A 26,070-nucleotide genomic window follows, 5' to 3' on the forward strand; every position below is an offset into this window, starting at 1 on the left:
AAATGTCTGCGTCCATGTAAAGTGATAAAATTGCCTGGTTAACCAAAGTTTTTTTAATACTTCCTTTTGCAGGAAGAAGACTTTCAGGAAATGATTAAATCTGCACAGATAATGGAAAATCAGTATGGTCACCTTTTTGACAAAATTATAGTAAATGATGACCTCACCGTGGCATTCAATGAGCTAAAAACAACTTTCGACAAATTAGAGACGGAAGCCCACTGGGTTCCCGTGAGCTGGTTACATTCATAACTAAGGGAAGTTCCCACGGTCCTCTTTTTTGTAGAGCGCATGAGGAAATCAGGTACCGTCCTGGTGGTCGGGTTTTTCATCTGTATCACTGTTGCGGATGTGCAGTCTTGCTTAAGACTCAATGTTGGTTTTGTGTCTTTATCCAGCCTTACTTCAAACCCAATATTTGCGTAGAAGAGCCAAACTCAGAAGGTGCACAGTACTGTATTTTGAGCAGAGCTTTGAACCTTCTGGTTGTCTTTAGTATACAGCTGTATCTCCAAGATGAGGTTGGACTTTTTAGAGAGAAACAGCTAGAGAATTGATACGGAGTTCAGTGCTTCGGCGGGTCTCAGACGTGGTGCCTCCATCAAGTTTGTACATTAACAGTTGAAGGTATTAGCCGCCTCGAGCAGCTCCGGGCAAACAGGACAGCGTGGCTCTTCTTCGGACGGGTCACAAGGGGTTCACTAGGCTGACAGGAAGGCGCCCTCTTACTGTTCTAAAAGCGCCACCTTCTTCTTACATATATACAATATAGTTAGAGTGTATTTAAAAATCTTTCTTAAAGGAATTATGACACATTTGCCTTAGTGAGTGGCCTGCATGTTGTAGCTTGAGAAGGCCTCGTAGGACTACATCATATCAGTGACTTGAATATTTAATGAGGGACGATAAGACTTTTAAAAATGATTATATATGTAACCAAACGCCTTTCCTTATGGTATTTTGTAAGGCTGGTGATATCTTGGGGCGAGTAACGATTACAAGGGACGTTTTTATTTGTACATCCTCAGGGTCATCATCCAATAAATTGTAAGAGTGTGATTCCTGTTCTAAAAGTAGATGTTTTACGTGTTACCGATACAGTTAAAATGTGATCATTTTTCACATGTGCAATTGATCATGTATTTAAATTGCACTAAGATGTATTTTGGAAACGTTCTGTGTCACGTGAACTTACTCCTCATCATCAAACTTAACTCTTACCGCTGGTCAGGTACCGTCCTAATCTTAACCATTTTTAAAGAATTTTAAGAAAGACTCTTGTATTGTAAATATTTAGATGGGCTCTCATTTTTCTTTGTTACTACTGAACTTCAGCAAATAAATCACATAGCTCGAGATACTAGAAAGGTCTGCAAGTTGTAAAAGAGAACACGTCTTGCCATTCTTGCATGCAGTAAGACCCTGCCGATCAAAAATCATTGCATCTGAGACTTTCAAACAGAAAATATTTTTTGTTGATTTGTAAAGAGAGTTTAGATGTCATGTTTAAAGAAAAATAGAATGTAGGGAAATTTTATATATTTATGAAATCTTTGAAAGGCATATTTTTTTAATTATCAAATGGAGCTATTCATAAAATAAATTGTATGTAAAGATGTCATAATTTAAAAGAGTAGTTTTATAAGTCAGGGTCAACATTCCATGTAAATATTGACCTTTGTTCGTACAGACAGCCCCCAAGTGTTCTAAGCGCCCGTGCATTTGGTAGCGTTATCCACTGGATTTCCTTCAGACCCGTCAAATTTCATATTAGAAACAGACAAAAACTACTGCAGTGGCCTTGATACACACTCAACACTAAAACAGACTAAATGTTACTTAACGTGATCCAGACAGTGAGTTCCACATTTATAAACTCAACAGCAAGCCATTTAGTTTTTTAAAAGAGTGGGGAAGAGGGCTGCCATACTTTAAAGTTGTATGGCTGCTCTAAGATAATACAAGTCTTACACGGAGAGTTTGGGTAGAATAGACTCCTCTTTGAACCCTGGCTAACATCTCCTCTAAATCAAAACTTCCTGTACAAAGAGTAATGGAAAACGTATAATTATCTAGGCAATTGTCTGAATAATTTAGGCAGTCCAACTGAATTCTTTACCGTGGGGGTAGAGGGTGTTGTAATGTGGTGGAAAGAGAGTCCTTTTGGCTGTTGGTGGTGATGGGGTGTTATGTAAAAATATAACTGCCCAGATCTTTCTCCCTTTTCACACTAGAACTGAACAATGTTTTGGTTTTTTTTTCTTTTTTTGTTTTTTGGGGTTTTTTTCTTTAATGAAAAGGGGCATCCTAACAATTTGAGAAATCTTTTATTAGGTACATGGCTTTGCAAGTGATATTTACACAGCCATTTTGATGTTTAGAGATTAGGTTCAAACTGAGTTAGGCAGTGCCAGCGGCTCGTTGGTAACTTGCAGAAGGCCCTGGACTCTCGTGTCTGCACCCAGACCTCCTCCAGCAAGGAGATGGGCACGGTGCTCCTCACTGTGCTAGTTCGGCCAGCTCCCAAGACAGTGTCAGCCACTATTTGAGAGAGGAGCAATGTTTATATTTTTCAGTCCATATATTTAAAATCTGAGATCAGGAAATTCTGTGTTCCTATGATTACCAAATTAGAGTCAGTTAAAAAGGTGAAATGGAGATATTTTTTCCTGTTGCTTTAATTACTCCTATAGATGTTCTTAGTATCTTTAAGGCTGACATTCCTGGTGTTGTGTAATGATTGAATGTATCTAAATCATAATAATTTAAAATTGACAAACCTGTAATCTTCATAGATTACAAAACTGTTATTAAAATCTTCTTGAAGATCTAGATTTCTATTTATTTTCTTTTTGACTAGTAAGGATTTCTAAATAAATGTAATGGAAAACCTCTGATCTTAATAAAGTATCTTCAAATTACATGTGTACTTCTGCACAGTAGTTCTTGTGCTGGGGTATTTATGGTATCGTTCCCCATGGTAAAACAAATTCTGTTATACCAAGTGGTTCAATTTGAACTTGCCATGTCTAAAATTAAACTTCATGTTTGTTTCCGTCAAATAATTTATTGGAGAGATGGAATTCCCTCGTCCTGCTCCTATCCATACAGTGCAGCCATTCAAAGATATGGAGAAATGAAGGGGGGGGTGGACGATCTGGGCCCATCCGTGATGGGATTGTCCCTTCGCCCATTCCTCCCCATCAGGAATTAGAGCATTATCCACGTCCTGTTCCTGAATTCCAGTTAGGCAAAACTAAACTTTTTTATTTAGCTGTGTACGAGGACAAACTGCCACCGGCTTAGATACACGAGCTCATCCGCGTTGGCCTTGCTTCAGCAGTTGGCCAGTGAGCCCCAGCCCTGCTTCCGCTGAAACACTGTACAGGGTAACAGTCGGGAGCAGGGGAGCTGGGGCCCACTTCCTGAGTTCAAATTCTGGCTTTGCCACCTTGAGACGGTCATTTAACCCCTCTGATCAGGAAAATCATCATTCTGCTTACCTCACGGGATCGTTGTGAGTATGGAAGAGCTGATCCATGAGCAGTACTTGGAACAAAACCTGGGACAGAAATATTCAGTAACTGTGAACTCCTGTGTTATAGTGATTATTCTCACATCACACAATTTTAAAATAGCTCTATAAATACCCCATATAAACGGTTCTCCATTAGGAAATTCACTGGAAGTTTCCTAATAATTTCTGTGATGGTTTTATTATGTAAAAAACATCCATTACTTCCAAGTGATACATCAGGACCCAATTAAGTAATCCTCAGTAGGGAAGTGAACAAATTTTTATTTTTAGCCACTGGTATGCAATATAACTTATATCGATTTGCAAGAAATGTCCCTTAATTGTATTAATGCCCTTTCTTCTGCTACCATACTTCCTTTCCAAATGCTTGCTCCCTTAGCCACAAGCTCCCGGAGGGCAGGGAGTATTTTTTGAAACAGCTGTCTTACACACACACTCCGATGCATGACCAACCACTGCCGACCAAACTGTACTTACTAGTCATCAGACATCTGTATGATTTCCATTCAGTATCTCATTTAAGTCTCACAGCTCCTTTACATGAAAGATAATATCTTCATATTTTACAACTGAGAAGAGTGAGGGGCAGGGCTTCAATACCTTGCCCAAAGTGACCGACGTTGATGAGTACTGGAATCAGGGTCCGCCTCCCTGCAACCACACTGTCTTCACTGCATTGTGCTTCCTGGTGTTGCTATAACTAGACCCAGAGCTGGAAACATGAGATTTGGTAATTTGGAAAGGGTTTACCCTTTTTGTGCATGCACAGTTTATAATTTTCTCAAAACACTGTTGCTTTAAGTCAAATATAACTTGGTGTACCTAGGCCTGTAAGAACTGGTTAATCCACAAAAAGTGGCTATTATCAGAAGCATACTTGTGTAGCATAATATGCAATTCTGTTTAGTCTGCCTGAGTCCCCGTCGTTAGTGATGAATCAAGACCGTATGCGCTTTGCAGGGATTAACCTGAGTTGGTTGCTGCCCAGTTCCAGGTAATATCTGTTGGAGAGCTATGAATAAGAGTTGTTCCCCTGATTTACTTTGTCAAAGATTAAACAACTGCATGAGGTAAAAGATCTTTTATGCCCCTGTCCCCATCCTTTCTGTTTGAGGTACTCCAGTTATTTTGTGAGGTTTGCCAATATGACAGCCATAATCTCAACCTTAAACCAGAGGATAATAAAAGCCAATTTGTAGAATGACTGAGTAGAAAAAAGGAAAGATCCTAAATCCATAATAGCATTGAACTGTTGAACCAGTCCTGGGACCTCCTTCCACTAATTTCTGAATACACAAGAAAGGTTCTCATGGCCTGTTGGTGGGAATATAAATTGGTGCAGCCACTATGGGAAACTATGGAGGTTCCTCAAAAAATTAAAAACAGAACAGCATTATAATCCAGCAATTCCACTTATAGGTATATATCTGAAAGATATGAAATCACCATCTCAAAGAGATATCTATACTCCCAAGTTCATTGCATTACTCGTAATAGGCAGGACAAGGAAACAAGTGTCTATCAACAGATGAACGGATCAAGAATGGAAATACACACCCCCCCAATATTATTCAGCTATGAAAAAGAAGGAAATTCTGCCTTTTGCAACAACATGGATGCACTTTGAGGGTCATATGCCCAAAAGGAATAAGTCTGAGAAAGGCAATAACTATGTTCTCATTTATATATGGATTCTGAAAAAGGCAAACTCAGAATGTAAAATGGTAGTTGCCCAGGCTAGAGCGTAGGGAAAATGGGGAGATCCTGGTCAAGGGTAAAACTTCCAGTTATAAGATAAATTTTGTGGATCAAATGTACAACATACTGACTATAGTTAACAACTTTCAAGTACATGATACAATATTGTTAAGAGTAGATTTTGTCACCACACGCACATACACACACAAAGGTAATTACATGAGGTGTTGGAAGTGCTAACCTGACCGTGGTAATCCTCGCACCATACATACATGTATTAATTCATCACATTTTATACCCTAAACTTACACAATATTAAATGTCAATTATATCTTAATAAAACTGAGAAAATTATAAATGTTCTGATGGTGTATGTCACTGTTAGGCTGTTTACTTGGAAAGCAGCAGCTGTGAGTAACTCGGGCCACTCCCACTCTTCCCTTTCACTTACCAAAGGTGGTCTTTCCACTCAGCTGTCTCATGCTCTGGAGTGACCTAGTGATTGAACTGGAAAACACTCTGGAATCATAAAAATCATATGATCATCTCAATAGATGCAGAAAAGCATTTGATACAATTCAACATCCAATCATGTTAAAAACTCTCAAGAAGTGGGTCTAGAGGGAACATACCTCAAAATGATAAAAGCCCACCTATGAAAAACCCACAGCTAACATCATAGTCAATGGTGAAAAACTAAGCACTTTTCCCCTAAGGTCAGGAGCAAAAACAAGCATGTCCTCTCTCACCACTTACTCAACTTAGTACTGGAAGTCCTAGCCACAGCAAGAAGAAACAGGGCATCCAAACTGGTAAGGAAGAAGTAAAACTATCTGCAGATGACGTGATACTCTACATAGAAAACCCTGAACACTCTACTAAAAGAATATTAGAAGTAATAAGTGAGTTGGATAAAGATGCAGGACACAAAATTAATACACAGAAATCACTTGTGTTTCTAAACACTAGTAACAAACTAGCAGAGATTTTAAGACAATTCCATTTACAATTGCACCAAAAAGAATAAAATACCTAGGTAAAAACCTAACCAAGGAGTGAAAGACCTGTACTCAGAAAACTATAAAAATACACTGATGAAAGAAATTGAAGATGACACAAATGTAAAGAACTAATATTGTTAAAATGTCCACACTACCCAAAGCAATCTACAGATTCAGTGTAATCCCTATCAAAATACCAATAGCATTTTTTACAGAACTAGAAAAAATGATTTTATAGAACTAGAGAGCCCAGAAATATATTCACACTTACACAGTACATTAATCTACAACAAAAGAGGCATGAATATACAATGGGGAAAAAGTCTCCTCAATATATGGTGTTGGGAAAACAGGACAGCTACATGCAAAAGAATGAAACTGAACCACTTTCTTACAAACACAAAAATAAACTCAAAATGAATTAGAGACCTAAATGTGAGATATGAAACCATAAAACTAAAGGAAAACATAGGCAGTAATTTCTTTGACCTCAGTGTTAACATTTTTCTAGATAGGTCTCCTCAGGCAAGGGAAACAAAAGCAAAAATAAATTACTGGGACTACATCAAAATAAAAAGCTTTTGCACTGCAAAGGAAACCATCAACAAAACAAAAAGGCAACCTACCAAATGGGAGAAGATATTTGCAAATGATATATCTGATAAGGGGGTAATATTCAAAATATATAAATAACTTATACAACCAAACACAAAAAACCCCACAAGTAATCCAATTAAAAATGGGCAGAGGACCTACATATACATTTTTCCAAAGAGACATACCGATGGCCAAGAGACACATGAAAAGATGCTCATAATCACTAATCATTAGAGAAATACCAATCAAATGAGATATCATCTTATATCCATAAGAATGGCCAGAATCAAAAAGACAAGAAATAACAAATGTTGGCGAGGATATGGGGGAAAAGGAGCCCTCGTGCACTGTTGGTGGGAATGTAAATCAGCGCAGCTGCGGTGGAAAACTGTGGAGGCTCCTTAAAATACTAAAAATAGAACTGCCATATGGTTCAGTAATTCCACAGTTTGAAAAAATATATGCACCCCTTATGTTAATTGCAGCATTATTTACAACAGCCAAGATAGGGAAGCAACCAAAGTGTCCATCAATACATGAATGGATAACAGTGATGTGTACACACACACACTCTGGAATATTATTCAACCATAAAAAAGAAGATCTTGTCACTTGTGACAACATGGATGGACCGAAAAGGTATAATGCTAAGTGAAATAAGTCAAACAAAGACAAATACCATATGATGTTAGTTTTACAGAATCTAAAAAAATACCACACCAAACAAATCACAAGCTGTAATAGACCCATAAATACATAGGACAAACTGATGGTCGTCAGAGGCGAGGGTGGGAGTGCGGGCAAAATGAAGGAAGGGGAGGGAGACACAGGCTTCCAGTCATGGAGTGAACAGGTCATGGAGATGAAAGGCACAGCACAGGAAATGTAGTCAACGGTATTATAATAGTGTTGTATGGTAACGGATGGTAGCCACACTTGTGAGCACAGCATTACAAACAAAGTCGTCACGTCACCGCTAAACACTTAAAACTAACGTAACAGTGTATGTCCACTATACTGGAATTTTTTTAAAAATCTTTTTTAAAAGAAATTTCTGGAACCTATAGGGGTGGGCCGAACCAAGAGACTACATTTAAATTATACTCTTCTTGGGTTCCATTTTTTTCCTCCACAATATGGATGAGATTTTAACCTTAAAGTTTGGAGAAAGTTGTTTTTATGTTTTTGGATTTACAAATTTATCATGCTTGTGGGTCTACCATTTTGAACAAAGTTAATAACTTGATGTGGGCAATAGTAGTATCAAGTACTCCATCTGTCGATCCTTTACTCTGCCCCAGGCACTCTTTTCTTTTTTTAAAGATTTTATTTATTTGAGAGAGAGAGAGAGAACGCCATGAATGGGAGGAGCAGAGGGAGAGGGAGAGAGAATCTCCAACAGACTGCATGCTGAGTGCAGAGCCTGACGCAGGGCTTTGATCCCAGGATCCTGAGATCATGACCTGAGCAGAAACCAAGAGTCGGACCTTAACCAACAGAGCCACCCAAGCACCCTTGCCCCAGGCACTCAATTAATTAGTACGCGAACATAGAAGAGATCTAAATAGGAATACATTTAAATAACCATGGCTACAGAACAATATAATTACTGTAAACGTTAAAGAGAAGCTATATAGCATAAGTAAAAGGACTGGCAACAATAAGCCAGGCAGATGCAAACAAAGAGAAAGCAAAGGAGGCAATAATATCAAAATTGAATTTAATGTTTATTTATGGGGTCAAAACATCCTCCCGTAATAATCAATGGTACAAGCCACAAAAGGAAGAGCACAGACAGAAGACATAAAAGCAAAACCTTGAAAAACGTAATCAACAAAACCACATTACTTGGTTATTTCTAAAACTCTTACACTGTGAAGAAAATGGCCACAGAAGGTCCACATGTCTTAATTTCTCTGGCGGATCTCACAGCCACGGAAAGAATGCTTTATGCTGCAAACTGACGTTACACCTGATACTGACGAGCCCCACTGAGCACTGATGAAACACAATCCTCTGGCCGCAAGCAAAACCTCATTAAATCCCCAAATCTCCAAACACTTCAATCACATTGTATCACCACAGTCCCACAGAACTGAAAATAAATGACAAACAGAAACCAAAGGGGGGAAAAAACACCTAGAAAAATTTTGTGAAAAATTCGTACGTATCCTGATCACTGAGGAAATGAAAAGGAAACTGCAGATTGCTCAGAAAACAATGAAGCTCTCTCGATCTGTGAAGTAAGACTAAAACTGAACTTGGGAACATTTGTCGCCTTAAAAGCTTTTCTGAGGGAAAAAAATAAAAATAAACATTGGCTCAAGCAACTTGGGAAATGAGGACATGAGTGCTATTTTGGCTAGGTTATAATATACACTGAATTTTCCAGGAATGCACTACCATGTAAATCAAAAGAAGATTGTGTTTCGTTCTTTTCACAACGTAGTGTGAGTTCTTCATCATTCTGGAACCTCGTGTCACTAACGGCAAGAGCGCTCGTGGCCCCTGTGCCTCACGTCAGTGCGTAGGCCTTGCCGTGGCACATGCAGTGACTGTGTGCATTTGACTACTGCTATCTTTTTTTTAAAAAATTCATTTACTTATTTGAAAGAGAGAGAGAAAGAGAGTCTGGGGGTAGGGGTGGGGGTAAGGGTGGTAGGGGCAGGGGGAGAGGGAGAGAAAGTCTTTAAGCAGACTCCACGTGGAGCCCAATGGACGCAGGGCTCCATCTCACGATCCTGAGATCACGACCACAGATCCCGACCTGAGCCAAAACCAAGAGCTGGACCCTCAACCGACCGTACCACCCAGACACCGCTGGCTACCGCTATCTCTAGAGAAGAGCTGCTTGAGTCTGTACGTGTCAAAATGCATATTCTGTGCTCAATTGTTTCCCTTTGGTTTCTCCTTTACATTAGAATGGGGTTTCTTCTTGATTCTGCAGATTACACGATCCATGGATTTTACGTCAGGATAGCAGAAGAGCCGACACCAAATTTCTCTTATAGAAAGGGACCACCGAGTGTGATAGGGCTGATCCCTGGACGCACTGGCCATTCAAATCCCACCTATTTTACACTCTTTGATTTTGATGCTCATCCTAATTTAATATTATATTTTGATATGACTGGTATATAAATGAACATAAACTAGTGTCCCTGCAGATACGACTGCTATAAATAGGCCACTGAAGAAGGAAAGATCTTTAAGGTCAGAAGTATTTTCAAAAAATATCTAATAGGGCTAAATAAAATGACAGACATTACTGCAGACCTAAATGTTAAATTAAAAAATCAAGCTAATAGATTTCCCTAGAACATAACTTTAAAAGGATAGGGATGCAAATTGTGGAAAACAGATCCAAGAGAGCCAGTATCTATCTACCTAGTAGGACCTCCCATCTTCCCTAAATGAAAGATAGGCCTTCAGATGTAAAGATCCAGATATTTCTTTTGAAAATTTATAAACCTCAGCAATAGAGAGAGAATCCCATAATGAGAGAGAAAGAAAGAAGGAGGAGGAGGAGGAGAGGGAGTGGGGGAGGAAAAAGGAATCTACCAGGCATCAAACATCTCATGTGCAACAGGGTATCAGATGACAAAGGACACATTATGTCCTGTGGGAAAAATGGGTAGGAACCTAGACGTCTATAACCAGCCACTGCTCACACCAGACTATCACTCAAGAGTGACAATAAAATGAACTCATTTAGACATACAGGAACTTAGACCTATTTACCATCCCCATATTTTTCCAGGAAGACAGATTCAAAGATGCACTCTAGCAGTGAAAATGAACAGGTGAAAGAGGAAGGCGTAGATAAAACCAATAGTGACAAGTAAAAGAATCAGCACAGCTTACAGACAGTACTACAGACCTGGGTTCACATCACTGCTCCATCACTTCTCACCCATGTTACCTCATTCAATTCACTCCTTCCCAGGCCTTCATTTCTTTATCTACCAAATGAAAGTCCTAATGATAGGACGGACCCAACAGAGCTTGTTGAGATGCTGTACATAAAGCCCTTAGTATAGTGTTTGCGTCTGGTGAATATTCAATAAATATTAACTATTATGGCTTCGAATTGCTAAAACATTTTTGGAAGGCAATTTTGCAGTTCCATCACAATTTAAAATACACATGCCCTTAGACCAGTTTCATTTGCATGCTCCTGTTTACACCGGAGCGTTAACTGCAATTGAATTTACCATAGAAAAAATTATAATCAACCTATCATCAGTAAGAGAATGATAAACATTATAATCTAGTTTTGATTATTACCACACTATTTAAAAATATGAGGGTTTTTGTACTGTTGTAGTATACTGTACCTATTAATCTGAAGGTGCCACATTCTTGTGTACGAAGGCATACATCAAATGATCTAGAAAGGTCCAAACCAACTAGTACTGGTGGTGCCCCTGGGGGCGTGCAGGAACTGAAGATTCTGTTTTATTCAAATTGTTTTTTGTTGAGCACATGCTACTTTTACAGTTCAAGCTTTAAAAAGTGACTGAATGCCTCACAAATATCACATCTCAGCATTGGTTACAATATATCCTAAGAGTGCTGTATTTTGTGAAACATGTACCTTGTTCTAGCGTAGGAGCTAAGACGTTTCACCCGTGCGCCCTTGCTGGAAATGCGTGACGTTCACCCATGCCCTGTTTTGGAATCCTGATCTGTAGTGAATGTCACTGTTTTCACGGGTTCTCCCAGTCCCTTTCCTTTATTCCTCGTATGCTGTCACCAAGGGAGCTCTGCTTCGGTTTACATCTTTTTTCTGTCCTCGTTTTCTCCAGGCTTTCCCTGACCATCTCACTCACCCCTATGGCTACATCTATTGGAAAGCAGGACGAGCGCTAACATTCGCTGGGCACGTAATTTGTTCTAGAAACTTTTAACACGCTTCCTCATTTACTGCTCACACAGACCTAAACAAAAGTGGTATCCTTGTTTTACAAATAAGAAAAGAGAGAGGCACAGAGTCTAAGAAACGTGCCCAAGGTCATGCAACCAGTGTATGGTAGATATAGCACCTGAGCTCCGTGGGGCCTGGTTCCAGAACCATGTTTTACTATCCTTTAATCCGTATTGTCTTCCATACATTTATTCACACTGACTGTGATTGTTTTGTTTGTATGTTACAGGCATGACACCTTTTCACTCTCTGCCTCAGTTTCCTCCTCTGAAAAGTATGGATAATAATGCCCACCTCATTAGGACTGTTATGAGGATCAATCCTGAGTCAGTATTTTTGATAATGCTCAGAATTGTTCTTGGCCCATGGTGAGCGCTACACAGGAATTTGGTGGTGGTTGTTTTCCGCTTGAATGCTAAACCTTCATTTCCAGGTGAATGAGATTTCCTTGATTAACCCTCGTTCGTAAAAGTGGTCACCAGCACCTATCAGTTCTATTTCAGAGACATCTCTTCTTAACCCCCTGGGAAGTACTGTAGCATCCTGTATGGTTCCATTTATAGAAAGTTCCAAGTGATTTGTAATGACAGCATTCAGAGTATGGAGATGGAAAGGAAGAGAGGTATTATAAAAGGTGTGAGGAAACTCTTGGGGTTAAAGGATGTGTTCATTATTTTTAATTTTGGTAACAATTTCACAGGGATTTAATTTGCCAAAGCTGATCAAGTTACACTTTAAATATTAATGTTTACCTCAATAAAGTTGTATAAAAAATGAGACAAATTTTGAAAGAATAAAACCACACATACTCATAGAGACCTAGCCGCCAGGCATCTATAACACAACAGAACACAATCCAATCCTTGTATAAAATGTCTTTTATGATCCATCCACTGGCTGGATTTTGACCTTCCTTTCCATCCATGGAGCTTTCTAGCACTTCACACATATCTCTAAAATACTGGTTAGATTCATTGTATTTACCTGCCCTTAAGTTTGTCTGCCCCTGCGTCCCAATCTCGGTAGGATGAATGCAGAAAAGGGTTGGTTATACTGGGCTCCTCTCTCCTGCCTGCAATGCTTGGCATCTCAATAATTTGTGGGAAGGTGGGAGAAACAACAACAATTTATTTAGCTGGACAATGGAAGTCTCTGGAAGTGCTATTCCGCACAGCTGATATTTTAGACTTACGGATAGGTTCTTGAAGAAAAAGGAAAATTAGCCTTCTCACTCTCCACACTGAGAGCTTCAGGTGGCAGAAATATGCAAAGCGGTTCTCCAGAAGACTGCCATTTCCTGCCACGAGGTAGAAATACCAACTGTAATGAAAACTTGAGGCCAGGTGCTCTTGAAAAATTAGAGAATAAAAATCTGGTACCTCATTTTCAGGCACATTTTATAACCCATCATGAGTTAGAGAAAATTCTTTAGAACTTTCAGATAGCTGAGATGAACAAAATATTTTTATAAAGTATTCTGCTTTCATCCCCATAGTCCCTAAGCTCAGTTCCTTTTCATAACTTACTTCTTTTTCATCAATAGATGAAAATTCCTGAGTAAGAACATACTATGGGGGCTCAAGCCCTTTAAGTCTGGCAGGAGACATACTTACATACAAAATATTACTTAGTTGAGATTTTTTTTCTCTTAAACTCTTTACCTCACGTACCTAAATTTGAACTCACCTTCCCGCCAAAACTCCTCTACCTTCTGTATTCTCAGCCATGGTTAATGGCTCCACAGTCCCTCAAATGTGCCCAGCTAGACTCTCCCTGTCTACCCTCCCCTCTCCCTATTCTTCACGGTGGTAGGCGGAATTCTGAGATGACCCTCGGAATACCCACCCTGTGGTGTACATACTCCTTCTCCCAGTTTTCAAACACCAATGTTAGTGCTGCTGTAAAAGGATCTGGTAGATCTACTAAGGTTGCAAGTCAGTTCCCTTGAAGAAAAGGAGGTTGTCCTGGTCGAATTGCACATGCCCTTAAAAGGGACTAATCTTTTCCCGAAAAAGAAAAAAAGAAAAGAAACAAGAAGAAGAGGAAAGAAAAGAAAAGGAAAAAAAAAAGATTTGAAGTGTGAGAAGGATCTGACACTAAGGAGAGTCTCTGTTCCTGGCTTTGAAGATGGAGGGGACCACATGTCAATGAATGTGAGTGGCTTCTGGGAACCAGAAGTAGCCCCTGGCTGACAGCAGGACAGCTGGGACTGCAACTGCAGTCCTACAACTGCAAGGAATTGAATGTTGCCAACAACCACATGAACCTGGAAATGGATCCTGAGCTCCAGAAGAGATGGGCCAGCAAGTGCTCCTGATACCCTCAGAGAACTCAGCCATACCATGCCTGCGCTTCTGACCTACAGACCTGGGAGCTAAAAATGATCATTGTTTTAAACTGCTGAAGTCAGCGGTGCCACCATTCCTGTGGTAGAGGGTTACACGGGAATAGAAAATAGGATGTTCACCCCCTACATACATTCTGCCACTGGATGCTACCAAATCTCTTAGCCTCATCCTAACATCTCTCTCCCTTTTTATTTTATTGTGGTAACAACACTTAATATGAGATCTATCTTCTTGGCAAATTTTTAAAGTGTACAATATAGTATCATTCTCTATAGGCACCATGTTGTCCAACACATCTCTAAACTTGTTTCTTACAAAACTGGAATTTAAAAAATTTTAATTCCAATAAACAGTGTTATACTAGTTTCAGGCGTACAATAGTGATTCAACACTTCCATACATTACTCAGGGCTCATCACAGTAAGTGTCCTCTTTAATTCCCATCACTTCTTTCTCCCATCCCCCACCCACCCCACCTCCCCTCTGGTAATAATCAGTTTGTTCTCTATAGTTAGGAGTCTGTTTTCATCTTTTTGTTCTTTGTTTCTTAAATTCCACATATGAGTGAAATCATATGGTTTTTGTCTTTCTCTGGCTGACTTATTTCACTTAGATTATACTTTCTAGCACCATCCATGTTTTTGCAAATGGCAAGATTTCATTCCGTTTTATAACTGAGTAATATTCCATTGTATATACATCTTCCTTATCCATTCATCTATCGATGGACACTTGGGCTGCTTCCATAATTTGGCTATTGTAAATAATGCTGCAATAAACATAGGGATTCATATATCTTTTCAAATTACCATTTTCCTATTCTTGGGTAAATACCCAGTAGTAGAATTACTAGTAATTCTATTTATTTCTATTCTTATTGTTTTGAGGAACCTCTATCCTGTTTTGCACAGTGGCTACCCACCAGTTTGCATTCCCACAAACAGTACAGGAGGGTTCCTTTTCCTCTACATCCTCGCCAACACTTGTTTCTTCTGTTTTTGATTTTAGCCATTCTGACAGGTGTGAGGTGATAACTCACTGCAGTTTTGATTTGCATTTCTCTGATGATGAGTGATGCTAAGCATCTTCTCATGTGTCTGTTGACCATCTGGATGTCTTCTTGGAGAAATGTTTATTCATGTCTTCTGCCCAATTTTTAAATTGGATTATTTGGTTTTTAAGTTGTAGGAGTATATACACACACACACACACTAACCCTTTATTGAATACATCATTTGCAAATATCTTCTCCCATTCAGTAGGTTGTCTTTTAGTTTTACTGATTGTTTCCTTCACTGTGCAGAAGGTTTTATTTTTATGTAGTCCCTATAGTTTATTCTTGCCTTTGTTTTCCTTGCCTCAGGAGACATCTAGAAAAATGTTGCTACAGCTGATGTCAGAAATTCCTGCCTGTGCTGAGTCTAGGATATTTATTGTTTCAGGTCAGACATTTAGGTCTTTAATGCATTTTGAATTTAATCATATGTATGGTGAAAGAAAGTTCATTCTTTTGCATGTGGCTGTCCCAGTTTTCCCAACACAATTTGTTGAAGAGCCTTTTTGCCATTCAAATTCTTTCCTGCTTTGTCGAAGATTAACTGACCATATAGTCGTGGGCTTATTTCTGGGATTGCTACTCTGTTCTATTGATCTACATGTCTATTTTTGTGCCAGTACCATACTGGTTTTTTGGGGGGAGGGGGTTCTTTTAATAATTGAAGTCATGCTCTATGTACTGTATTTTGATGTGCTTGTTGGAGATGTTCCCAGCCCACCACACTCCTTTTATTCATTACATGTTCCACGGAATTAGTGTCACCATTTGGGTTGCTTCATTCTGCCATTATAATTATGCCCACTGTTGTGTACAAATTTGAGTATAGGGGCTGTAATTTGAAGGGGAGCGTCTCGATTTGAGTCCCTGTTGATCTGAAAGGAAGGTGTGTTGACTTGGCACTGAGCAGACACCAGGCAGTGCACTGACTTGAGCAGGAGGGCGGCAGGACTGTGGCTTTGGGATAGGCTGATGGTACTGTGTGTGATGGGGAAGTGGCTGGTTTTACTCCTGGATTAGTGGTCATGAATTCCTTTAACTTTTGTTTGTCTGAGAAACTCTCTCTCCCCTTCCTTTCTGAATAATAGCTTTGTTTGATAGAATATTCTTGACTGCAGATTTTTTTCCTTTCAGCACTTTGAATATATCCTGCCCCACTCCCTTCTGGCCTGTAAAGTTTCTGCTGAAAAACCCACTTAGCCTTATGGGGTTTCCTTTGTATGTAACTGCTTTCCTTTTCTCTTGTTGCTTTTAAAATTCTCTCTTTATCACTACTTTTTGCCATATTCTTTTCTGTGTGTCTTGGTGTAGACCTCTTTGGGTTGATTTTCTTGGGGGTTTTCTGTGCCTCCTGGATCTAGATTTCTGTTTTTTTCCCCAGATTCAGGAAGTTTTCAGTATTTTTTCTTCAAATAAATTTTCTGCCCCCTTTTCTCTCTCTTCTCCTTCTGGGACTCCTATAATGCAACTGATATTATGCTTGATGGTGTCACTGAGTTCTCTAGGTCTATTCTCATTTTGCATTATTTTTTTTTCTCTCTCACCTGCTCAGCTTGATTACTCTCTATTACGCCATCCTCCAGGTCACCGATCATCATTCTGCTTCCTCTTGTTTACTATTTATTCCAGGTAGTCTATTTTTAATTTCATTTATTGAGTTCATCATCTCTGATTGGTTCTTTTTTATGTTTTCTATCACTTTGTTGAGGGTCTCACTGAGGTCCTCCATTCTTTTCTCAAGTCTAGTGAGTATCTTTATGACCATTACTTTAAATTCTATCAGGCATGTTACTTATCTCTATTTGCTTAGGACTCTTACTATGATTTTGTTCTATTCTGTCCTTTAGGACATATTCCTCTGTCTCCTTATTTTGTGTATTGCTATGTCTGTTTCTACGTGTTAGGAAAGTCAGCTATGTCTCCTGCTCGTGAATGTAGTGGCTTTATAAAGAATAGGTCCTGTAGTACCTGTGGTGCAATGTCTCCTTTTCACCAGAAAATGGTGCTTTGGGGGTGTCCTACTGCTGTGGCTGAGCTGGGTTTCCCTTCAGTCCAGTCATCTGACATCGCTCTCTTTGTCTGTTGTGGGTAGGGTCTGGTCCCTGTGTTAGTGGGCCAGTCTGGGGCTGCCTTGGGCTTGAGTTGAGTAAGACCAGGCATTTTCTAGAGATGAAATAGCACCAAATTGCAGGGCACTTTCCCTACACTGTCCCCTGAGAAGCTTTTATTGGTGGGCAGGGCCTGCAGTCAGATCAGCTGTCTGCCACCAGCCTGTTGCTGGGGCCACAGTCAGACTGGTGTGTGTAGTTTTCTTCCCCTCTCCCCAAGACAAGACTCACTTTGGAGCAGTACTGGCCCCCTGTCTGGGCTGCCTGTACTCTGCCAGGCTTGTGGTACTGCCTTGAAGGGATCTGACCAAGAGCATTTGTTGGAGGGAAGGTCTACAACATGTGCAGGGACTGGAGGGGTAGGGTTAGCAAGGTCTGTGGGCCGGTGATCCCCTTTGGGAAGGGCCCTGCAGCACCAGAACTGAAGCAAGCCTGTCTGGAGGGGTGGATTCATAGAAGCACAGCTTGGGGGGGGGGGCAGGCAGTTGTGTAAGCAAGTTAGGTGGCAAGTCTTGGCACTGGTTACCACAAGTAGCCAGGTATCTAGGCCAGCGAGCAAGGGAGGGAAGTGGCACCTGCCTGCTCCTTTGCTCCTAGAGTCTGTCCCTCCTGGACACACTCTGAGATGAGTAAACAACGCTCTCTCCCCTATGCTCCAGGCATTTTTCAAACTGCTAGTTCTACCCTGTATCTCGGCAGGCTGTTTGTTCTGCTGTCTCTTTAAGGGCAAGGACTCGGCTTCCTCTCATCCTCCCAGCTTTCTTGAGAGCCAAGCTGCTGATGTTTAAAATTCCAGGTTTTAAGTCCTGCTGGTTTTAAGAACTCATGAAATTCAAAATTCTGCCCCTTTGGTTTTCAAAGCCAAATGTTATAGGGATTTGTCTTCCCTGCTTGGGATCCCCTCATGTGAGGGTCTGTTTGTCTCTCCTCTCCAGGTCCTGGTTGGCCCCCTCCTTCCCGAGGAAGGTCCTGTGAGTCCATTTAGCACCGAACAGTGTCTCTACCCTTCCTACCTTCTTTTATGTGCCTCTTGTCTACATTTAGCTGGAGGGTCTCTTTTGCCAGTCTTCAGATCATCTTCTGGGTTATTTATGCTGATGTGAGTATTATCTAGGTGTACCCAGGAGATATGGTGAGCCCAGGGTCCTCCTACTCCACCAACTTCCCAGCAGTCTCTGTGCTAGTACCATACTATTTTGATTACTGCGGCTTTGTAGTATATTTTTGAAATCTGGGATTGTGATACCTTCAGTTTGGTTCTTCTTCAAGATTGCTTTGGTTATTTGGGGGGCCAAAAAATTTTAGGATTATTTGTTCTAGTTCTGTGAAAAATGCTGTTGGTATTTTGATAGAGATTGAATTAAATCCATAATAGTTTTGGGTAGTATGGATATTTTAGCAATATTTGTTCTTCCCATGAACATGGAATATCTTTCATTTGTTTGTGTCATCTTCAATTTCTTTCATCAACGTCATACAGTTTTCAGAGTACAGTTTGCACAGAGTACAATATAGTTTTCACCTTCTTGTTCAAATTTATTCCTAGATATTTTTATTGTTTTTGGTATAATTGTAAATGGGATTGTTTTCTTAATTTGTCTTTCTGCTACTTCATTATTAGTGTATAGAAATACAATGGATTTCTATACATTGATTTTGTATCTTGTGACCTTACTGAATTCATTTATCAGTTCTAGTAGTTTACTGATTGACTGTTTAGGGTTTTCTGTATATAGTATGATGTCATCTGCAAATAGTGAGAGTCTTCCTTCTTCCTTACCAATTTGGATGCCTTTTCTTTCTTTTTCCTTGTCTGATTTGTGTGGTTAGGACTTATTTGATTGCTGTGGCTAAAGTGGTGACAGTGGATATTCTTGTCTTGTTCCTGATCCTAAGGGGAAAGCTCTCAACTCTTCACCATTGAGTATGATGTTAGTTGTGATGGCCTTTATCATGTTGAGGTATGTTGCCTCTAAGCCTACTTCGTTGAGGGCTTTTATCATAAATGGATGTTGCATTTTGTCAAATGCTTTTTCTGCATCTCTTGAAATGATCAAATGGTTTTTATCCTTTCTCTTGTTGATGTAATATATCACACTGATTGATTTGCAAATATTGAACCACCTTGCATCCCAGGAATAAATCCCACTTGATTGTGGTGAATGACTTTTTTTACTATATTGTTTGATTCCATTTGCTAGTATTTTATTGAGGATTCTTGTATCTACGTTCATCAGAGATATTGGTCTGTAGTTTTCTTTTTTTGTAGTGTCTTTATCTAGTTTTGGTATCAGGGTGATGCTAGCCTCATGGAATGAATTTGGAAGTTTTCCTTCCTCTTCTACTTTTTGGAATAAAAGCTGAAATTTCATACCCACCAGTTAGCAACTCCCTATTTTCACCTCTCTCAGCCCCTGGAAACCACCATTCTATTCTTTGCCCCAATGAATTTGACTATTTTAGATGCCTCATAGAAGTGGAATTGTGCAGTATTTGTCCTTCTGTGACTGGCTTATTTCACTTAGCATAATGTCTCCAAGGTTCATCCATGTTGTCACTTATTCTAGGATTTCCATTTTTTAAGGCTGAATAATATTCCATTGTGTGTATGTACCACATTTTCAAAAATTCATTATTCCATTAATGGACATTTAGGTTGTGTCCACATCTTGGCTACTGTGAGTAATGCTTCAATGAGCATGAGTGTGCAGCTATCTCTTCAAGACTCTGATTTCAATTCCTTTGGATAAATATCCAGAAGTAGAATTGCTAAGTCCAAGGGTAGTTCTATTTTTAATTTTATGAGGAACTTCCACATTCCTTTCCATAACAACTGTACCATTTTTCATCCTCACCAACAATGTAAAGGGTTCCAATTTCTTCATATTCTACACATCCACAACACTTGTTGTCTCTTTTGGGGTTTTTTTGATAATAGCCATCCTAACATGTGTGAGATAGTTATCACATTGTGGTTTTGATTTGCATTTCCCTTATGGCAAACGACATTAAGAGGATATGTTGAATGTAAGAAGACTATAGAATCAGTGGGTAGTTGGATGTATGAGTCTGAAGCCTAGAGAAAGATCTGGGACGGATATCCAGATTCTTGAATCCATGGAACATAGGTGCTAGGTGAAACATGAGAATGGATGACATCAACCATGGAGAGGATATAAGAGGAGAGGAATAATGTACTAAGGACAGAATCCCAGGTTACACCAACTTTTACTAGATACACGGAAACAGCAGATGTGTGAAGAGAATTAGAAGAAAGTGGTATCATAGAAACCAAGAAAGTAGAAAATATCAAGAAGGAAAGAATGACAATGATGTCAAATACAGCAGAGAACTCAAGAAAGGTCAGGACAATGTCCATTGGATTCAGCATGGGGTGGCCATTGGTAATCTTAATGAAAACATTTTCAGGTAAGCGGTAAAGGGAGAAGTCAAACTGAAGTGCACTGGGAGGTGAGACAATGAAAATAGTAAATCTATATTGCTTACTTGCAAGGTCTGAATGAGAATTATAGTCAGTGGCTGGACCATACCACAAGAAAGCTCAGTGTCAAGAGAGGAATTTTTTAGGATGAGAGACGTGGGCATATTTATAGACTGATGGCAGTTAAGATGTAGAGAGGCTATAGAAAGAAAAAAGAGTGACCGAAGGAGCAAAGTCCTGGGAGAGTTGGGAAGGTTAAGGACCAAGGACACAGCAGGTGAGGTAGCCTTCCAGAGAAGTTACCTCCTCATCTCAAAGTGAAGAGAAAGGCCATGTTGCTAAGAATGTCCAAATGACCTTACTTTTTTTCATAATTCAGGAGACAAGGTTCTCTACAAAGAGTGAGTTCTCATCAGTTTAGTGGCTCTTAAAAAATGCTTATCTTTGCTGACTGGCACAGAATATCATTTACATATTGTATCCTTTAGGATTCCTTCAGTCTTAAGTGTCAAGATACCTGGGCCAAACTGGCTTCAGTAAAAAGGTAATCCACTTTTGTATCTGGATAGCTCATGGTACAACTGGCTTGAAGTCATACTTGATGTCTGGACTCCAGCAGCATTATCAGGGCCTGGTTCTCTCTGCCTTGAGGCACAGGGCTTGGCCCAGCTCACTGGGCTTTCTTCCATGTGTTGGCTTCGTTCTCAGACAGGTTCTCCATTTGGGATTATAAGCCAGCTGTGCAGGAAACTGACTCCAAGAGAGCTGGAAGAACAGGAGTCTTCTGGGAGCTTCTGGTAAATTCCTGACATTTACTCTAATTGGACAAGCATAGGTCCTGTTTTCTGCCCCCAATCTGGGGTGCGTGAGATTAGTGAAGGGAGTGGTTCCCCATGGTAGCAGCATCAGAATTACCTGGAAAGCCTGTCAGAACGGATTTCTGGGCTCTGTGTCAGAAAGTCTGATTCCGTAGGTCTGGGGGAGTGTCTGGGAATTTGCATTTCTAACATGTGCCCAGGTGAGGTTGATGCTGCCAGTCCTGGGACTGCACTTTGATGTACACAGAGGCATTTGGGGTACAGTTACCCAAGAGGAAATTCTTGCTACACCCATTCTCTGCTCTCTAGAGCCTGTCTCTGATTATATATTTGGCTTGTCCCGTAAAATGAAGCTGGGGAAACATCGCTTCTTCCACATAGAATGAAAGACCTGCTTAGGCAGTTAGAAATAAGATGGCGAGAAATGCCAAAGCACAAAGCAGAGTGGCAAGGACTCAAATGACATGACAGTACCTTTCTTCACAGTTGGGAGTTTTTAAAAGAATTTCTCCAGGCTGCTTGCCTGCAGCACAATGAAAGAAAGATTTTTTTGTTATACCCCTGATGTGTGGGTTTCTGTTAAGTCAAGTGAGTCTGTGTAGACAGTGAATTTTGACACTCCTACAAATGATATCCTCTATTCTTGTCATCTGATATTTCACCTAGTCTTATATTTTCATCAAGTTAATTTAACAGTCTAAAATAAAATATACTGGTTGGGAGAATCACTTCCAAAAGCTGGTTTCTTGTCAATGTGTACTTTCAAGCCTTCTCAAACACACACACACACACACACACACACACACACACACACACACACACACCCTACAGGTAAATTAGTACAAATTAATTCCAGATTTCTTACTCGATTTGAATAGATTTTCTGTCATCCTAATAATAATCTCTAATATCTGATCTCCAAGTCAAGTGAAGCTAAGGTCATCTCTAAGTGGAGTCATCTTTAGTGGGTAGTGTATGGTCTATAAGCCAGCCATCTAGTACGATGGTGGCCAGAGTCCCTTCTGCAGGGACAAAGTCATTTTCTGACTAAGGTGTGGTTCTCCAGTCAGGCATGCATTACAAGCAGCAAGAGGCAGAGACAGCTGGGCACTCAGTGATAACCATTCCATGCACAAGACCTCTTAGACCTAATTTGACTATGAGATCTAGAAATAAGGACAAATCAGGGCACAGAATCTGTGGTTTGATTTTTATTATTGTGATTTGTGGAGATCCAGCTCCTTGGGGACACCTGGAAGATACACTTGCCCCAGATTTTTAAATCAAAAGCTAAGTGCCTGGGACTGTGTAGTTCCCAATTAGTTCTCTGATTTGCTCCTTTTGTCCTTGACCGGGGGTCCTGGTCCCTTCACTAGTCTTGCTAATTTGTTACTCTCACTCTGGCCAAATATCTGAGGTCTCTTTTCCATGCTCTGCTAGTGCACCTTAGTCACTGCCACCCCAGTCCACCTGAATAGATGCTGGTAACATTTTATTTTAAAGAGCAGGGTCTGGATTCTTCGGGGCTTTTTATAAAGTACCCCCAGTGTGTTTTCAGTTCCATATATTCATCACTTCTCTCTTTTGTCCCTTGCCCAATTAGAGTCGGCTTAATAAGAGTCCTGTATAATACTATGGCACATAATACAAGCACGTAATCTAGATGTGAGGAGTTGGGGAAGGTTTCTCAGAAGAAGGTAAGTTAAGTCAAGACCTGAAAACAACCAGAAGAGTTAGCCAGAGGCGAGGGACCTCTGCTCTACAGTTCAGGAATGAGAAGAGTGAAGAAGTACAGCATGACTAGATCACAGATTTTGAGGGCTGAGGCTCAGGATGAAAGAGAAGAGATCATAAGCAAGAGTCGTATCATGCTGGGCTTCATAAACTCTGCTAATGATTTTAATATCTTAAAAGCAATGACGAAAAATAATGCTAATGAGGGATGATAGTGGCCTAAACTAGGGTGGTCACCATTCTGGAGTTAGAATCAACAGATGGTGGTGGTGTTGGGTATAGGTGGTAAAGGAGAGAGCAGCGACTAGTGAAGGTGCTTGGGGGGCACGAATTCAAGTTTTAATATGTTAAGTGTGAGGCATCTATATAGAGACCAGGTGACAGCTGCATATATGTGTCTGAAGCTCTGGAGAAAGAACCAGGCTGGAGTTGTAGATCTGGGAGGCGTCACCGTGCAAGTGGGAATCCAAGGATGGAGGGTCACCCAGGGAGTATGTAGAATGACAAGAAAGGTAAGCCTGGGATGGAATTTTGAGAGTTACATTTAAGGGACAGACAGAAGAGAAGGAATTGCAAAGGAGACCCAGCGAGATAGCGGCAATGAAAGGAGGACCAGGAGAGTACAATGTCACTCACGCCTCTGAAGTGAATACTTAAAGGAGGGAGTGGCCAGTTGGACCAAATGCTGGCAAAAGGTCAAGTCACATTAGGTTGTTAAACCATCCACGGCATGTGGCAGCAAGAAGCTTGTTGGTGACCTCGAGTAATCTGAACGAGGCGCTGGGCACAAATGTAAGGCTGTAGAGGATTAAGAAGTGAGTGCAAGGTGAGAGAGTGGAAGGTGGAAGTATACAGTATCTTAAAAAGTATAAACACCTCCAAAAGTTAAGCTATGAAGTAGAGGAGAAAGACAGAAGGGTAACTAGCAGGGAAAATGTGGACAAAGGAAAGGTTTATCTTAAGAAAAGAAAGTAGCATTTAAAATCTGTAGTTGAAGGTACAGGAAAGAAAGAGGAAATATCCAATAAAGAGAGACCTTGATAAGATGAAAGATGATGGAATCATTTGTTCTTGGAGAAGATTTCTCTGATAATTTGAACAAATCTATGAAGGAAGTAAGGAAGTGAACCATGTGGACACTGAGGGCAAAGTGTGCAAAACAAAGAAAACAGCAAGTACAAAGGCCCTGAGGTAGGAGCATTCTTCACTGCTAAAGGGATAGCAAGAAGACGAGTGAGCTGGAGCAGTGTGAGCAAGGGGAGGGTGGCTGAAGATCGAAGAGGGAGTGGTAAGTATATTTTAGAACTCTTCTTAGACCATGGAAAGGGCTTTGGATTTGCTGAGTAAGATGGGAAGCCCCTGGAAAATTTAGCAGAGCAGTGCTGGGTTTGATTTGGGAGTAAGGACATCTCTTCTATGATGACAGGAAGAAGATGGAGAGTTCCTAAGTTAGAGCACGGAGGTTGCAGTTAATTCCCACTTAATTTCTTGTGAGCTAGAGAAGGAGATCAACTCCTGAGTCTTGTGAAGTGTGAGAGATGGAATAGAGTGAATAGTGTCAAAGTAACACTGGAGTGAAGCGATAGAGGTAAGGACCTCTGAAAATCCACAATGAGACAATGGCAAGAATGCTCTGAATCAACTTCATTAGAACATTTCATATTAACCAAAGCACTGCAATCGTTGGAGTGTTTATTAAAGGAAAACAGCTGAATGTAGGTAAAAATAGCAAGCTTTGGGACTTACCCCATTCCTACCACCCTCGCCCCAGTTCCACAGTAACTCAAAATCAACAGCTGCACCATCAGCGAAAACCAGCAGCCTAGCAGCCCCAGGAGAGGGCACGGGATGGGAGTGGAGCTCTCCTAAAGCCTAATTCACAGACAATTGTCACTCTTTGACCTGCCTGATAGCTCCTGCGTAAGCTCTGTTCTTGGATCTTGTCTGTGTTTAACTTGATTCAGGGCTTACTCAGCGTGCACAGCCCTACCACCAGGGCATGAGCAAAATACAAGTAGTGGCAGTTATTGAACATAGCAGCTGCCTCGGGCAACAATACCACTTGGGGCTAATAAGAGGTTACCCAAAAATTCAAATGGAAAAACTGGAAAATGAGATGTTCACAGGGGACTTTGAAAAGCTCTGACATTGCTGGAATTCTAGAAGGACCTATTTATGTGTAGGGCTGTGCACATGCTCAGGGAAGACCCGAGGTGACCTAACCCCCCCCCCCCCCGGCTGACCTTGAGACTCTGCAAGCGGGAAGTGACGAGTACAGCATAGTTAAGACCTGCACGCTACAGCATGGATAACATACCCCCCCCATAGACCCCCTCAGGAAAGGACAGAGACTTAACGGCTCAAGGTATTTAAGGAAACCTCTGTCCAATCATTTGCTGCACATTAGCATAACTGAACAGAGACTTCATTTGCCATGTGCAAGAAAAAAATACAGATGTTTATAGAATTAGTCAAGGGAAGTCACTAAATAAATAAGCAGCAACAATAATAATAAACAGCAACAACAAACCCTGTGGAGGGCTGTGGGGAATCTGATTTCCAGAGTTTCTACATTTTGTTATTTTAAATGTCCAGTTTTCAACAATAAAAAATTACAATATACACATATGCCCATCTCTCCCACACACATGCAAAAGGCAATCAGTAGAAACTGTCTCCGACAAAGCCCAGAAATTGAATTTAACAGGCAAAAACTTTAAATAAACTATCATAGATATGTTCAGAGAACTAAAGAAAACTACATCTGAAGAACTACAGAACAGTATCTCACCAAATAGAGAAGAG

The 26,070-nt window shown here is 40.3% G+C and overlaps 1 protein-coding gene and 1 long non-coding RNA gene across 7 annotated transcripts in view; one reads left to right on the forward strand and one right to left on the reverse strand.

Moving 5' to 3' along the window:
• MPP7 (MAGUK p55 scaffold protein 7) overlaps window positions 1-2,921 on the forward strand; it is a 205,641-nt gene extending 202,720 nt beyond the window's left edge. For both annotated transcript variants that reach the window (XM_045812812.2, XM_087857582.1), the window contains exon 16: window positions 73-2,921. In XM_045812812.2, coding sequence (XP_045668768.1) covers window positions 73-252 — 180 coding nt within the window. In that variant the 3' untranslated portion in view covers window positions 253-2,921. The remainder of the gene's footprint in view (window positions 1-72) is intronic.
• LOC123802253 (uncharacterized) overlaps window positions 1-26,070 on the reverse strand; it is a 79,634-nt gene that overhangs the window by 15,778 nt on the left and 37,786 nt on the right. For 4 of the 5 annotated variants that reach the window (XR_015722400.1, XR_015722401.1, XR_015722402.1 and 1 more), the window contains exons 4-5: window positions 5,688-5,755; window positions 3,504-3,562 (exon numbers count right to left, since the gene is read on the reverse strand). This is a non-coding gene — a long non-coding RNA (uncharacterized LOC123802253). Of the gene's footprint in view, window positions 1-3,503; window positions 3,563-4,138; window positions 4,251-5,687; window positions 5,756-26,070 lie in introns of all 5 variants that reach the window. The other variant, XR_015722403.1, reaches the window with a different exon arrangement.

The sequence above is a fragment of the Ursus americanus genome, chromosome 31 (genome assembly GCF_024610735.1).
Source record: "Ursus americanus isolate L20-20 chromosome 31, mUrsAme1.1.p, whole genome shotgun sequence".
Lineage (NCBI taxonomy): Eukaryota > Metazoa > Chordata > Mammalia > Carnivora > Ursidae > Ursus > Ursus americanus.